Below are 14,956 nucleotides of genomic sequence, written 5' to 3'. Positions count from 1 at the left end.
AAATGTGATAATTTGTCTTTTTCTGGTAACAAAATTAATCAATGGAGGTAGTCAAGTTACTTGTCATCGGGTGTCTTCTTTCTTTAATCTTATGCAACGAGGCGGGTCTCCCTGCCCCCTCTGAGCTAAAAAAAATTACAACCCCCCCCCCCCCCCCCCCTATCTCCACACTTTGACCGCAAACCTCGTCCAGGGTCCGCTCCGATCAATCATTGACCAGAAGGAAGGAGAACCAGTAGCACCTGTGTTGACCCTGTCAAGCAGCGCTGTCATGAGCCCATGTTCGGACCTCCAAACCGGGCCAACTTGAATTCGCTACAGGGTGAGAGGCCACCACCGCGGGACTCGATGCTATTCTGGCAGCCCTGCACCGAGAACTTCCGCACGCTGCTGCAGCAGCGACGCGACGGAAACCACCGACGGTATGACCTCATTTGCTCTTTTTTTTATCTTGTTTTTGACATGTTTTCATCATATTCGCTGACATTTTGACTGTTTAAAACGAACAACGTCCAGTCCGCCTGTTGATACGTTACTCTCACTCGAAGACGCTGAGTTAATTTTGACAGAATATTCGTGTCAAAAAGGGTCCGCTGTCAACTTTGCAAGTGTTTTTGTTAGGAAAGTGGGCGGGCCGCCGTTCATATGATGACGGAAGCACGGACGCCTCTGATTGGCTGAACAACTGCAACAGCCGCACGCCAATTGGCTGACGGGTCCTCCATAGACGAGGCCGTGGCTGGCGAGGGTACGGCGGAAGAACGGCGGGGGGCAGCACCTCGCAGTGCGGATTCCGCAGAGTGAGCGACGGGGCGGACGCTGGGGGAGCCATGTTGATGCCCGGCTGTGCGTCTCTTCGGGTTTGGGCTCAAGGACCGCAGCGGGGAGCAGAGGGTTGCGAGCCAGCTTGGTGATTGGAGCGGCGCGACGAGCACCCCGGACATTGACTCAAACGCAACGGGAAGTTGTTGCTAGTTAGCCCCGCTAGGTAGCAACAGCTGTGCAGGGAAATAACCCGCCTGCACATCCCCCTTTCCCCTTTAGTTTCCACCAGTTGACAGCGTTCGACCGACTCAGGACAGTGTGTGGCGGTGACAAAAAGCAAAACAATCCCGTGCAGAGGAAGCGTCCCGCTCCTAGAGCTAGCTTAGCCTAGCCACCGTTAGCATGTGAGCTTCGCCGTCCTCGCCTTCTTCCTCCAAGTCACGACCGTCAATTCGGGGCTATAAACTCACACTGTGACTGCCCCGGACAAGCAATTTGTTCGACCCCACACGAAAGCTAATGTAAAGTGGAGAGTTATGGAGATACGTTGCCACTCAGTTGGATTCGCCTGCCTAGTCAGCTAGGCTAGGACGTTTGCCTCGTCGAGAGAGTCGGAGGCCGGGCGAACATTTCCCCCTCCTCGTCCTCACGTCCCCCGGTCATCGTCTTCGTTGCCCCCACCTGAAGCAGCAAGCTGGCGGCCTCTCAAGTGGAAGTCGAGGACAAGGACCTCGGGCCCATGGCCTGGGTACTCAAGATCGACGAGTCGGGGCTGGTGCACGACTTCGACGCCAGCCTCTCTGGCATCGGCCAGGAGCTGGGGGCTGCAGCCTACAGCATGAGGTTAGAGACATGATAGACAACCGCTGGTCCACATCGACCCTATCTTGCTTGGACATTCTCTTTGTCCTCATCACGCCTGTGTCTTACTCGTAACGGGATTTGGGGGGGTCTCCGAGGGAGTGCCACAATCAAGGCTCATACCCAAGCAAGCATGCAAGAAAGTGTTATTACATACTCATTTGTCAATATGGACGGTGACCTAGGGTTAAAGTTCAGCTGTTCGAGGAGCCTTTCCTGACGCCCTCATCCCTTGTGTTCGTTTCAGTGATGTGCTGGCCCTGCCCATCTTCAAACAGGAGGACTCCAGCCTCCCCTCGGAGAGCGAGAGCAAGAACCCCCCATTCCAGTACGTGCTGTGCGCCGCCACCTCGCCCGCCGTCAAGCTGCACGACGAGACGCTCACGTACCTCAACCAAGGTTATCCTCAACTTCAATACAAGCAGCGTCCAAAAAATACCAATTCAACATTTTGCTTGAATTCAATGTATGAATTAAAGGGGGGATAAAAAAAAAAGATTGATTGGTCGTCTGTGTTGCAGGCCAGTCTTACGAGGTGCGCATGTTAGACAACAGGAAGCCCGGTGAGTTACCGGAACTCACCAACAAGATGGTGAAGGTAAGGACCGCAGGTTGTCGTGCAGGTCTGGTGCTCATTGCTACAACACGGATGCGTGTGTGTGTGTCCGTAGAGCACAGTGCGTGTGGTGTTCCACGACCGGCGGCTTCAGTACACGGAACACCAGCAGCTGGAGGGATGGAAGTGGAATCGTCCCGGCGACCGTTTACTGGATATCGGTAACCACGCGTTGCAACTCAAGCGTGTGTGTATGTTGATTCTGAGATCATGTGTGTGTGACAGATATTCCTATGTCGGTGGGCATCGTGGAGCCCAAGACACATCCCTCCCAGCTCAACGCCGCTGAGTTCCTGTGGGACTTGAACAAGAGGGCGTCCGTCTTTGTGCAGGTAAAACTTGTCATTTATATTATTTTAGATGGATGGATCAAAATTTTCTGCATCCAATTTTTGAAAATTGTTTTGATCTTATTTTTAAAACAACTTTATTTATTTTCTTTTATTTTTATTTTTTCAAATTGATTAGAAAGACTGGATTATATATTTGGATTAACTAGAAAAAATACTTATTTAAAGCTCTGTTTTGATCAACAAACACATCCGAGCTTGTTGTTGTTGTTTGACCCCGTTTGCAGGTTCACTGCATCAGCACCGAGTTCACGCCGCGCAAGCACGGCGGCGAGAAGGGCGTCCCCTTCAGGATCCAGATCGATACCTTTGCGCCGGGGGACGCCAGCGACTACGCTGAGCACCTCCACTCGGCCTCCTGCCAAATCAAAGTCTTCAAGGTAGGCCCCCTCGAAATGCTGCAATTTACCTTTTCATTTGAGTTCATGTTTACATTTTTTTTTAGCCAAAAGGGGCAGATCGCAAGCAGAAGACGGACCGCGAGAAGATGGAAAAGCGCAACGCTCAGGAGAAGGAGAAGTACCAGCCTTCCTACGATACCACTATCCTGTCCGAGGTCAGTCGGGTTTGGGTCGCGCGCGGCGCCGTCGTCGCCCGCCTGACGCCTCACTTCCTGCCGTGTCCAACAAGCAGACGCGGCTGGAGCCCATCATCGAGGAAGCGGGCGACCACGAGCTGAAGAAGTCCAGCAAGCGGACGCTCCCGGCCGACTGCGGCGACTCCTTGGCCAAGAGAGGCAGCGTGAGCCACTTTTGGACTTCAAAATCAAAAAAACTCTTTTGATTAGCAAAGTTTGGGATTTGGATTTTATGTTCCATGGATTTGATCGTGACTTTCAATGTTGTCAGTGTTCGCCGTGGCCGGACAGCCCCTACGTGGCCCCAACCCAGGCACCTACTCCCTCCTTCACGTCCACGCCTCTCTCAACCTACGCCTCCAGCACCACCAACACCTCCTCGCTACCCGACAGGTAAGGAACCCGCCCTGCCGCTGCACCGCTTTGACATTTGAAGGCCCCACTCTGAGATCACTCTTGTCCCCCCGCCAGTGACTCGTCCTCGCCCAATCACCAGGCGGAACCCGGCAGCTACGCCGGTACAGAGGTTTGTCCAAATGCCGAGCGAGCGTGCTTGCGTGCGTGTGTGTATTGATGTTCTTTGGCGACTTCCTTGCAGCAGTTGAGTCCCGCCGCATCCATTCAGGACACGCAAAAATGGCTGCTGAAAAACCGATTCAACTCCTGCGCGCGACTCTTCACTCACTTCTCAGGTAAACACACTCAAGATGGTGTCGAAAAATTAGGAGACCAAAACCCTAATATACCATCTGTGCCTATTTATTGACTTTGCTGACCCTGTTTGTTCAGGTTCTGATTTGTTAAAGCTAACCCGGGACGACCTGGTCCAGATTTGCGGTCCTGCAGATGGAATTCGACTCTTCTACGCCCTCAAATCAAAGTGTGTCCTCTCACCTGTCTGGGCTCGCGCGCACCTCTTTGAGTCCGGTTTTCATGACGCGGCCGTTGGTTTTGTGTGCGCCCAGGTCCGTGCGTCCCCGGCTGACTGTGTACGTGTGTCAGGAATCCCCTCAGCACAGCCCCCTGCTGGAGAGACACGCCACCAGCCAAAATGGCGAACAAGGCGCCTCTCCCAGTTTACACGGTAGGACGCTTGTTGCCGACGGGATTCCCAGAGCTCTCCGAGAAGCGCCCAACGGGATGTGTTTTCCCCGCCATGATAGTGTACCACGCTCTGTACCTGGAGGAGCTGACGGCGGGCGAGCTGATCCGCAAGATGGCCGCCGTGTGCTGCCTCCCGCTGGGGACCATAAACCAGGTCTACAGACAAGGACCCACCGGCATCCACATCCTGCTCAGTGACCAGGTACGCTCGCATGCTTACCTGTCTGTCTGAAATGAAAGCAGGCCAAGGCAGAGCTGACAATTACTTGATTAAGACTGACATCTAGCGGTCAGGTTTTGTACTGCATCTAGTTTCAACTGCCTGAGCCTCTTGGAGACGTCCAATTGTTTTGTCCTTTTTTCTCGCTCACACATTGTGAAAATACATGCATGATGATTAGGTTTTTGTTTAAAAAATTAAAATAAACATATACACAGAGGTTTGAGGGGGGGGAAAAAAAACCAAGAGTACTAATCAAACTATGCCGATGTGTGTAGATGGTGTGCAACTTGACAGACGAGAGCTGCTTCGTCATTAGCACCGTCAAAGGTGAGTCCCCCTCCCCTGCAAGGTCAACAAGACTTTGAACACCATCGGCACTGTTCTTGCAGACGAGCAAGGCGAAGGACTCCACCTCATCCTGAAGTAAGGCCAGGACCACCGTCAACCATTCTCCCCTAACTCGACCCAAACGTCCGTCTCTGCCTGCGTGTTTCTTCTACGCCCTGTCACCCCCCCTCCCCTACCCGCTCTCAATTGGATGGACGGTGAAGAAAAGAGATGAGAAGGGGCGTGTAAAAATGTTAGAATCTGACATGCGGGGGATGTGTCCACTGTTTCATATTGAAAACACAGGAAGAGGAGAGCGGTGCTTCTTGGCTTGAGAGCTTTTTCTTTTTGGCTTTATCTTTTTTATGTATTTTACGCAGGCCAGTATTGGACGCCATTTTGCTCGCCATCTTGATTGAGAGGAGCAAAATAAGGGAGGGGGCTGTTGTCTTATTGTAATCGACCAGCTGTGCTCAGCAAACTAAATATGTGGGCGTAGTACGTCAAATCATTTTCCGTTTTGTGTGATCTCTTGCTGCCTGTTACGCGCCGCCTTTTAGTCGTTTTGTGTTCCTCAGACCCGCTTGGTTTTTGGGCCAGGTCAATCCCAGAATAAGGACCAAAATATCATTTTTGAAAGAGTCACCTTTCATTTGTTCCTTTGTGTGTGTGCACGAGCAGCTTGTCAGCGGCGTCCAACAGACATCATGGCAGCTCCACATCCAGCCTCGCACTCTTTTTTTGTGTGTGTGTTTGTGTGTGTGTGTGTGTGTGTGTGTGTGTGTGTGTGCAGAGCAACAAAGCCAGCGAGCCCAAGGTGATTAGCTCAAAATTATTTCCAAATGTTTGGGCCACACTCACAAGAAAACACTAATGATACTATGAGAATTAAGTCAGGGGCGACTGTTTTTGTGATTTTGAAAATATGAAGAAAAAAAAAAGTTTTCCCCCTTGTCATTCTGTGTAAAAATCGTTTTGTTTGAGAAAAAAAATGCACTGATTTATTTTGGGGTGGAAAGCTATTTTGAAAGATTTCTTTCTCAAATATAAGTTTGTCTGAGGTATAAAAATGTTATATTTTCAGAGTATTTGCTATTTTAACTACTCCCCTGACTAAAACAAAACTTCACAAAATGTGATATATTTAACACATTGATTTTTATTTTACAAAAACAACTCTAAAGTAAACCTGCACCATAATCATGTTCTTTGAGTACAACTTTTTACATAAATTATTTTAGGGGGAAAAAAAGTTGACTGAACTGCAACTTTATGTCCCAAAAAAATATATACAGACTGGAGTTTTGGAAGACTTTATTGAAAACATTCTGACTAAATTCCCTTAGTATAGAATAGGTTTCCTTTTCAGTGTGAGCCTTAAACTCCCTAGTACAGAAAAAAACACGCGTATGAGTATGAGTTGCGCCTCTTTTACGAGGCGTCGTCTGACTTTTCAAACGTATGACTGTGCATGTGTTCCCCCCCCATCTTGCATGTGGAAGTCGGGAGAAGACGTCAGACGTCGTCCCGTCCTGTCCTAATTTTTGGAGATAAGACCAAGCTTGCACTAAAAACTCAGAAACTGCGTGTTTAGCTGGTAGTTCTTTGCACACATCCTTTTTGCTCCCCCGGCACACATCAAATATTTGACAACGTCATAAGAGACAATTAAGGGCCGTCTTTGTGTGTCTGAGTGAGGTAACCACTTCATGTCCAGCCTCAATGATTCTACTTGTGGTGTGTGCTTTGCTGGAAATGCACAAGTGCTGGGAATAAATGATTTCAGAACAAGCTTGTCATTTTTTTGAGCGTGCAGTAATCCCTCGTTTATCATGGATAATTGGTTCTAAAAACAAGTGAAATACGCAAAGTACGATCACCAACAAGAAGTAGTGGAAAGATGCTAATTCGCGACTGTGCTAATACGCGAAAACCGACTTCTAAAGGAATGTAAACGGACATTTGGAGCAATACTACATTTTCCTAAAGGTTAGACACGTTTCCTCAATTTAGAAGTTTTATTTTGACTTTTAAATGTTTTTTTAATTTGGGAAAAAAAAAATCCGCGATGTAGTGAAGCCGCGATAAACGAAACGTGAAGTAGCGAGGGATCACTGTATTCGTGTCGGGTGACCCTTTTCTTTTCCCCTAACAATCATGTGTGTGTTTATCTAAATTTACAACAGTTCAGTAGATAATTTTCTTAGTCCAAATATAACATTTGATTTTTAAAAACACTTCAGGGTTGACATTTTATTTAAAAATAAATAAATAACGGACCATCCTACTGAGCCTGCGTAGTACAAGCCTTCCCGGACGTCTTTATGACGTCATTTGACAAGTTAAATCCAGGAAGTGAATCCGCTGGCTTGTTTTGAGTTCGGTGGTAGTCCGGTGGAGCTCTCCTACCCTCTCCCCGAAGCAAGTTGACACAAAATCGCAAGGCACAAAATGGCGACGTTTATTTCTGTGCCGCTGAAAAAGTCCTCGGAGGTAGACTTGGTCAAGCCATTGTCGAAATTCGTGACGTCCACTTACCCGGCGGGCGACGAGCAGGCGGAGTACATTCGAGCTGTGGAGGAACTCGACAAGCTCCGGCGGAACGCGGTGGGAAGGCCGCTGGACAAGCATGAGAGCTCACTGGAGAGCTTACTCAGGTAGAAAAAAAAACAACAACAAAAGAAAAGCAATCGATAACAATTAACTGTCAGTCATGGTGAAGTGGTCGCCATTTTACATTCCGTATGTTGCTTCGCCGCACCCTGACGCGTTAGCTGAGTTAGCTTAGCTGGCTAAATTAAGATAGCTCAGTTTATTTTGGCAGGAAAGCCACCCCAAGTTACGTTAACATGTTGGTGTGGTGAAACAAAAACATTATTTGTGTTCACATGACGGAAAAGTGACATACTGACAGGGGATTTTAGTACGTTTAGCTCATCATCAAAGTGCGTGCTTTCGTCACGTGACCACAACACGATATAACTCGAGTTCACATGATTGAAATTACTTTAACAACTCAATTTTTTCTATACAAAAATAGTAAATATATATATATATATATTTATATTGAGGCTAATTGGGTTAACCTAGTATTGTTACCGTAAAAACAATAAATACAACTTTGGCATGACTAGTTCTTCTCAAAACTATCCTACCAAGTTTCTCTGAAAATACTAAATCGTGAAATTTTCCCTGATTTTTGTATTTTACAGACCTTTTTATGCGTATGTAAAGATTAAAGCAAATTCAATTTATTTATTTAGTCTTTAATCACAGAAGCTTCTCAAGGGGCTCCACATGCCCGGTTTGCAATACCTTAATAAGAAACAAATTGTGACTATAATTGCCACATTTTCCAGATAGTTACAAAGATTTTAAATCTGACTTTGAGATTACAATTTCATTCCTCAAATATATCCCAATTTTTATTCTCTACAAAATGAAAAAATAATTATTTTCTCAGCAATTCTGCTGAGTTAATGAATAATTTATCATGCTTATAAGTTTATTAAAAAAGATGATTTACTAGTTATTTATTATTTAGTTTTTTGTTTTTCTGTCACTCAATCTCTAAATTAAAAGGCTTTTTAAAATAAGGAAGTAGCCACTCATTTTACATGTAAGGGAGGGGGGGAGGGGGGGCGTCATATTCCATGTTAGGCTGCATTGTTACAATTTTCTCATGTGTGTCTCGCACGCATGCCATGTGTTATAAAAATCCTGAGTGGTGTTGTTATACTTGTCACCAAGCGACATGGGATTCCATTGACGTGTCTTGCCACGTATGCTCTTGGCTTCAGGGGCTTTTTTGACTCCCAGTGCTGAAAATAACTTTTTACTTTTCTTTAGATAATAACAACTTAATTATAGCTCCCTTTTACATTGCCTGTAAGTATGGCACCAAGAACAGAGCTGAACAAAACATTGCCATAGTTTTTTTTTTTTCTGTAAAAGGCAGCTCTGACGCAGTTGTATGTGAAAGAGCGCAGAGTGGACCTTTGCTTCGTCATGTCGCCGTGGTAACAACAACCAGGGAAGGTGGTAGGCGAAGAACTAGGGCGAAGATCATTTGTTTACATCACTGCGGCAACCGTTGTGCACACTCGGGTTTTCTTTACTCGGCCACACCTCAGCTCACCTTCCAACTCTGCTCGCTAGCTTAACACAAGTAGTAATTGTCACACAAGTGTAAGAAATAAGCTGTCTGGCATGTTGTTGCGAGCCGACATATTTTCTTATTGTCACACAAGTGACGATGAGTTTAGCCTCTTGTCAGTTAGCTCGATTGTGCTTGGCGTTATTGTTGTCATCTTAAGTATGCATTCTGAGCAGTGTCACATGCTTCCCAACGACGCAGATATTATGATCAACTGTGCGCCGTGGAGCCCAAGTTCCCCTTCAGTGAAAACCAGGTAATGGATTACACGCCGCTGTGTTGTTTTTCCCCACGCTCTACCCATCAAGTCATTGTGAGTGTGCGTTTCGATTTCGCAGCTGTGCTTAACCTTCACGTGGAAAGATGCTTTCGACAAAGGCTCGCTCTTTGGCGGCTCCGTCAAACTCGGTAAGCGCTTGACCCTGATGAGCGGTCATCTCTTGACATGCTGCAACTAGATAATGCTACATAGCCTAACAGGTTGGACGAGCTCGACTCTTTTGTTGAACCTGAGCAAAAGCGTGTGTGTTTTATCACTGAAATTTCTGACTGCTCAACAATGTGAACAATAAGAACCATTGTGCGTTAGTATCTCAAAGCATCTCAAAGTAAAATCCCCAAAACATGGTGATGTCACTTTAGAGGCCAAAAACGTGCACCCTGTTTTGCAGCGTTGGCCAGCCTGGGCTACGAGAAGACGTGCGTGCTGTTCAACGCAGCGGCGCTGGCCAGCCAGATCGCCTCAGAGCAGAACCTGGACAACGACGAAGGCCTCAAAAACGCCGCCAAATATTATCAGGTGACTAAGTGGCCCCCGATACAAGTGGACCGTATCACTAAAAAGTCAAGAGATTGTTTGAAGTTCATTGACATGCAACATGAGAAAATCTTGTCACGTGTCTTCGGTTGTACGTTGAACGTGTTTTGTCACGTAGCTGGCCAGCGGCGCCTTCGGCCACATCAAAGACACGGTGCTGTCGGCCCTCAACCGCGAGCCCACCATGGACATCGCCCCGGAAACAGCGGGCACCCTCAGCCTCATTATGCTGGCCCAGGCCCAGGAGGTCTTCTTCCTCAAAGCCACCACAGGTAAAAGCAAGCTATGTGATTTATTATTGCCCCTCGTGTTGTTTCACATTTCGTTTCTCGTCGTCGTCTTCAGACAGGATGAAGGACGCCATCATCGCCAAGCTGTCCAATCAGGCGGCAGACTTCTACGGAGACGCCTTCAAGCAGTGTCAGTACAAAGACAACCTGCCCAAGGTATGCCCAACATGTCCACACACGCTCAACTTTTGTGCGTGTAAAGCACCCCTTTTTTTTCCCCCCACGTAATAGCTCGCTCACTATTAAGCTTGGCATTTGTGATGCTAACCAATAGAAGAAAATTACAGAGGGACACGTTCATGTCCATCTAATTTTTGATCTCATTTTAAAATTCACATCCATCCAGCTTTCCTTTCGCTTGAAAAGATCAAATAATCCACAGTTAAATAACGGAGAAGCACAGCACAATGCTTGTGGAACTGTCCACCTCTCCACCCCCCCCCCCCCCCTCCCTTCATGGGCTCTTCCTCTGATTGGTGGCTTCAAGTCGATAACATCATCAGGCACACTTTATCATTGTTTCTGCAACTTTGACGTTACTTCCCAAAACTTGAGGTACAGTGTGGTTCATTATTGTGGTGAGCTGCTTGAGGGTCCAAATATTAGGAACAGTATGATTCTGCACAACCACAATCAGGAAACCTGATTTGATGATAGTCTCGTGTGAATCTAGAAAAGGCTTTGGAAAGGCAAACCGGTCGATGCATGTGTGTGTTTTTGGGGTAAGTTTTGGCGCTTCTTGCTGAAGGGTTAACCACTCACAGCCTGTTCTGTTTTCTCTCCCGTTGTCTTCCTTTTCTTTCTGCATCCCTCATGGTGGTGGTGTGCCCCTTCCCCTCTTCTTGGTGTTTTTTTATTCTTGTTTTGCAAACCCCTTGGCTGCTTTTGTTGTTGTCGGACCGTGCATGTGTGTGCATTTGTGTGCGTCCCGCTCTGTGGTTGCCTTCTCCCTGGTCAGTATTTTTATTTTCAGGAAGTGCTGCCGGTGCTGGCGGCCAAGCACTGCATCATGCAGGCCAACGCCGAACTCCACCAGAGCGTCCTCGCCAAGCAAAAGAAGCTCTTCGGCGAGGAAATTGCTCGCCTGCAGGTAGGCGCCGACGCCTCCCCGAAAGCGGCGGCGTTCAAGTTTCACACGGCTCCTCCGTTCAGCGCGCGTCCGAGCTGGTGAAGACGGTGGCGTCGCGCTACGACGAGTACGTGAGCGTCAGGGAACTGACGGAGAAGATCAACCGATCACTCGCCGCCGCCAAGAAGGACAACGACTTCATTTACCACGACCGCGTGCCCGAGGTCAAGGACTTGGAGCCTATCGGCAAGGCGACGTTGGTGAAGGCCACCGCCATCACACCGCCGCTCAGCCAGAAGTTCTCAGGTTCGAGGCATGCGCAAATCTTTTTTGATTGATTTATTGATTGACATGCTTATGTGCTCTCTTCAGACTTCTTTGTCAAGATGGTTCCCACGGCAGTCCAGCAATCCATGAGCGTGTACAGCCAGCGTAAATCAGACACCGTCAACAGATTGGTGGGAACCATGCGGGAGGCCACCAACCTCTGCAACGGGTAACACATCTAATGCGGCCCATCGCTCTTCCCCCGGTGAATCTTGACTCGGATCGCCAATCTTCCGCTAGGGTTCTGGCGTCCCTCAACCTGCCAGCCGCTCTGGAGGACCTCTCGGGAGACTCCGTCCCGCAATCCATTGCTGAGAAGGCCCGCTCTGTCGTGCAGCAGGGGGGGCTGCAGAGCATCGAGCAGCTCATCAAGGACTTGCCCGAGCTGCTCACCCGCAACAGGGAAATTCTGGACGAGGTGAGAAGTGGAAAGCAGAAAGTAGGCGGTCTGTGACGCTTTGATAACTCAGCAAAAATATCACAATATTACATTTACAGCTCTGTTGGAGATTTTGCATAAACAAAGAAGCTCATTGTCAAACGTTTGGCCGTTATTTTTAAGGCACTGAAAATGCTGAACGACGAGGAGACGACAGACAACGAGCTGAGAGCCAAATTCAACCAGCGCTGGAACCGGACCCCGTCTGGGGACCTCTACAAGCCCCTTCGCTCTGGTACCACCACCTTTTTATCTAAACGGCTCCGGGTTGAAAAAATGAGGCCAAAAACACTGGGCACAAATGATCTATTAGTTGCCCTTTCAACGCAAATGGAAATGTATCAGAACAATTTCAATGCATATTCCTTTCAATATTGGACAAAAGTTCATACAATAGTTCAAAAAGTAACTTAGAATAGTCTAAAAACAGACTAGCTTGAACCTGGGAACCGAGAGACTGAACTATGCCTTGACTTTTAGAGGGCGCCAACTTCTGCAACATCCTGGACAAGGCGGTTCAGGCGGATCAGGTGGTGAAGGACCGCTACAACGCCCACTGCGACATGATTGCGCTGCTGTGCAAGCCCGAGAGCGAGCTGAACGCCGCGCTGCCCTCCGCCAACCCCGCCAAGACGCTGCAGGGCAGCGAGGTGGTGGGCGTGCTGCGCTCGCAACTGGCCCGGCTAGACCAGGTGAAGCAGGAGCGCGAGGCGCTGGAGAAGGACATCAAGGACGTGACCTTCGACATGACCACCACCTTCCTGACGGCGCTGGCCAAGGACGGCGCCATCAACGAGGAGCAGCTCTCGGCGGGGCAGCTGGACCAGCTGTACGGCGAGCACAACCAGAAAGTGCTGGCGAACCTTCGCCAGCAGGAGGAGCTGCTGGCACAGATTCAGGTAGCCACCCAAACCGGTTTTGCAACTTGAGGCATAAAAAAAAAAAAGTTGTAGAGGTGACTGCCCATCTTTCGACATCCATGGGATTTATAACGCACGAGGCGGCGTTAAATCAGCCGTCGTAAACGTTGGCTCCGTGCCACCGTTTGTCACACGGGTTGACGAGGCGTGAAACGAGATGCGTGAAAGGTGACTTTGGCGCACCTTTTTCTTTGCTAGACATCACACCAGGAGTTCAGCAGCCTGAAGCAGTCCAACGCGGAGGCCAACCTGCGAGAGGAGGTCCTCAAGAAGCTGGCCTCGGCCCACGACAGCTACGTGGAGATCAGCAGCAACCTGCGCGAAGGCACCAAGGTTCGTGCTCGTCGGTCTTCCGGGCCCCCTATTCGCCACAGGCGCTTTTATCAATTTTTTTCACCCCCCCTTCCTCGCAGTTCTACAACGACCTGACGGAAATCCTGCTCAAGTTCCAGAACAAATGCTGCGATATAGTCTTTGCTCGCAAGACCGAGCGTGATGAGCTCCTCAAGTGAGTCGCCTGACCCCCAAACGAGGTTGTCGCGTGTTATTTATTTATTTGCCTTTCAGGGAGCTGCAGCAGAGTATCGCCCGTGAGCCCAGCGCCCCCAACTTCAATGTCCCCGCTTACCAGAGCCAACCCCCGGGCGCCCCCGGCGGCCCCACCCCTGCTCCTAGGACCATATTTGTAAGCTGATAGGCCACAGACTTGTGCTACTGCCAATGTTTAACCTAAAAAGGTTTGAAGCCCTGAACCCTCCTTCACTGATGTGGTTTAACTTGGCGTACCCCCACGCCTCAGTACACACCCTAAAATAAGTGAACATATTACATAAATGCTTTTTACTGTTATGGTGCTAATATATATCCTTATTATAGGGATTTAACATAGAGTTGACGCACCTTCTCTTCTCCAGACACATCCTCAGGACAAAATGTTTTTACTGGCACCTCACTCGTCTCTGTCCTTGCAGAACCCAGCCCCTCCACAGACCCCCCAGCAGACCCAAGCTAAATCCCAGCCCCCTGCCCGGCCCCCCCCACCTGTCTTGACTCCACCTGTCTTGACTCCGCAGACCGCATCGGCTGGCACAACTCAAGCCGCCACGTCGGCCAACAACCCGCCGCCGGTGGCGCCGCCGCCCTCCGCGGCGCAGGGACCCCCTTACCCCAACTACCAGGGGTATCCGCAGTGAGTTTAGCACTGAATGGCCGCTCGTCCTCGTTTTGTGCAGAAGCGTGACGTCGTCGTGTCCTCGCAGGTACTTCCAGATGCCGATGGGCTACAACCCGTACGGCTACGGCCAGTACAACGTGCCCTTCATGCCCTACCAGGCCACGCCGGGCCAACCGGGCTACCCGGCCGCCCCCCCGGCCACGCAGGGCTACCCCGGCTACCCACAGCAGCCGTCGCAGCAGCAGAACTACTACCCTCAGCAATGAAGCAACCCCCACCACCCATCTTAACACGTTGCTCCTTCTTTTCAGGAATTTTGATACATTTTCTTTCCTCTGGGATCTTGAAAGCACCTTTTCTCCTTACTTGATTGACACACTAAAAAAAAACATCCGACTTGTCCGACTATAATGCGCTGGAGGACTCCGTGGCGGGTGTACAGGCCGTTGTGTACACCCCAAAATTCTCTGACCCCCTTTCTGAGCTCTCCTGTTTTTGTAATTGATCCATAGATGCCTCGCAAATGTTCACACACACACGCACGGGCTTTGTTTTTGTTGTTGTTTTCTAACCTCTCTCCTCTCTCAAAGGCAGACATAAACTCGGTTAGCCGCCGACCATGTCACAATCACAAGCTGTACAACCCGAGAGACTTGCTCTATTGTTATTAAATATGAATATATGTATAAAATCATATGACTGGCTCACCACAAGGAACTCATTTTGTCTTCTTTGCAGCGCAGTCACCATGTTCACCTGTCAACAAAGCTGTTCTTGTTTATTTGGTGTAATTTTATAGACCTGCACTTGAAATATTTAAATTTTTTGATTAGTTGGTTGCAATTATCATGGACATACATATGATCTGAGCTCAGACAAAAAAAAATAGCAAGAACTGGAAACAAATTATTCAAATTTGCTATGTGAATGTAGAATTTTAC

The 14,956-nt window shown here is 48.7% G+C and overlaps 2 protein-coding genes across 5 annotated transcripts; both read left to right on the top strand.

Annotated features, from left to right (window-relative positions):
• Positions 1-181: 181 nt before the first annotated feature.
• ubp1 (upstream binding protein 1) lies at positions 182-6,614 on the top strand. 2 transcript variants are annotated; one of them, XM_061267914.1, is made up of 17 exons: positions 182-422; positions 622-1,608; positions 1,874-2,025; positions 2,148-2,224; positions 2,298-2,403; positions 2,468-2,574; positions 2,820-2,972; positions 3,038-3,148; positions 3,223-3,333; positions 3,441-3,562; positions 3,641-3,695; positions 3,768-3,861; positions 3,959-4,049; positions 4,135-4,253; positions 4,333-4,475; positions 4,772-4,823; positions 4,886-6,614. In XM_061267914.1, exons 2-17 carry the CDS (start codon positions 1,505-1,507, stop codon positions 4,921-4,923), a joined length of 1,635 nt encoding a protein of 544 aa, XP_061123898.1. In that variant the 5' UTR covers positions 182-422; positions 622-1,504; the 3' UTR covers positions 4,924-6,614. The 2 variants fall into 2 exon arrangements, with proteins under 2 accessions (XP_061123898.1, XP_061123899.1); XM_061267915.1 differs by having other exon boundaries at positions 183-422; positions 3,226-3,333.
• Positions 6,615-7,145: 531 nt separating this feature from the next.
• On the top strand, positions 7,146-14,728 carry pdcd6ip (programmed cell death 6 interacting protein). 3 transcript variants are annotated; one of them, XM_061267886.1, is made up of 17 exons: positions 7,146-7,480; positions 9,181-9,235; positions 9,318-9,387; positions 9,651-9,778; positions 9,915-10,068; positions 10,142-10,242; positions 11,060-11,176; positions 11,239-11,461; positions 11,528-11,651; positions 11,723-11,900; positions 12,045-12,156; positions 12,402-12,820; positions 13,040-13,174; positions 13,255-13,349; positions 13,409-13,526; positions 13,813-14,030; positions 14,101-14,728. In XM_061267886.1, the coding sequence occupies exons 1-17, from the start codon at positions 7,275-7,277 to the stop codon at positions 14,279-14,281; spliced, it is 2,634 nt and encodes an 877-aa protein (XP_061123870.1). In that variant the 5' UTR covers positions 7,146-7,274; the 3' UTR covers positions 14,282-14,728. The 3 variants fall into 3 exon arrangements, with proteins under 3 accessions (XP_061123870.1, XP_061123872.1, XP_061123869.1); XM_061267888.1 differs by having other exon boundaries at positions 11,045-11,176; positions 13,915-14,030; XM_061267885.1 differs by having other exon boundaries at positions 11,045-11,176.
• Positions 14,729-14,956: the final 228 nt, after the last annotated feature.

This window comes from Syngnathus typhle, linkage group LG20 (genome assembly GCF_033458585.1).
Source record: "Syngnathus typhle isolate RoL2023-S1 ecotype Sweden linkage group LG20, RoL_Styp_1.0, whole genome shotgun sequence".
Taxonomy (NCBI): Eukaryota; Metazoa; Chordata; class Actinopteri; order Syngnathiformes; family Syngnathidae; genus Syngnathus; species Syngnathus typhle.
This window is presented reverse-complemented; position numbering and strand designations above follow the sequence as displayed.

Excerpts from the sequence above, each read along its gene's own strand:
- ubp1 (XM_061267914.1), top strand. The coding sequence starts at position 1,505 with ATGGCCTGGGTACTCAAGATCGACGAGTCGGGGCTGGTGCACGACTTC. Across the intron at positions 2,026-2,147 it reads GCTCACGTACCTCAACCAAG|GCCAGTCTTACGAGGTGCGC; the intron begins GTTATCCTCAAC and ends TCTGTGTTGCAG. Across the intron at positions 4,050-4,134 it reads TTCTACGCCCTCAAATCAAA|GTCCGTGCGTCCCCGGCTGA; the intron begins GTGTGTCCTCTC and ends GTGTGCGCCCAG.
- pdcd6ip (XM_061267885.1), top strand. The coding sequence starts at position 7,275 with ATGGCGACGTTTATTTCTGTGCCGCTGAAAAAGTCCTCGGAGGTAGAC. Across the intron at positions 9,236-9,317 it reads TCCCCTTCAGTGAAAACCAG|CTGTGCTTAACCTTCACGTG; the intron begins GTAATGGATTAC and ends TCGATTTCGCAG. Across the intron at positions 12,821-13,039 it reads AGCTGCTGGCACAGATTCAG|ACATCACACCAGGAGTTCAG; the intron begins GTAGCCACCCAA and ends TTTCTTTGCTAG.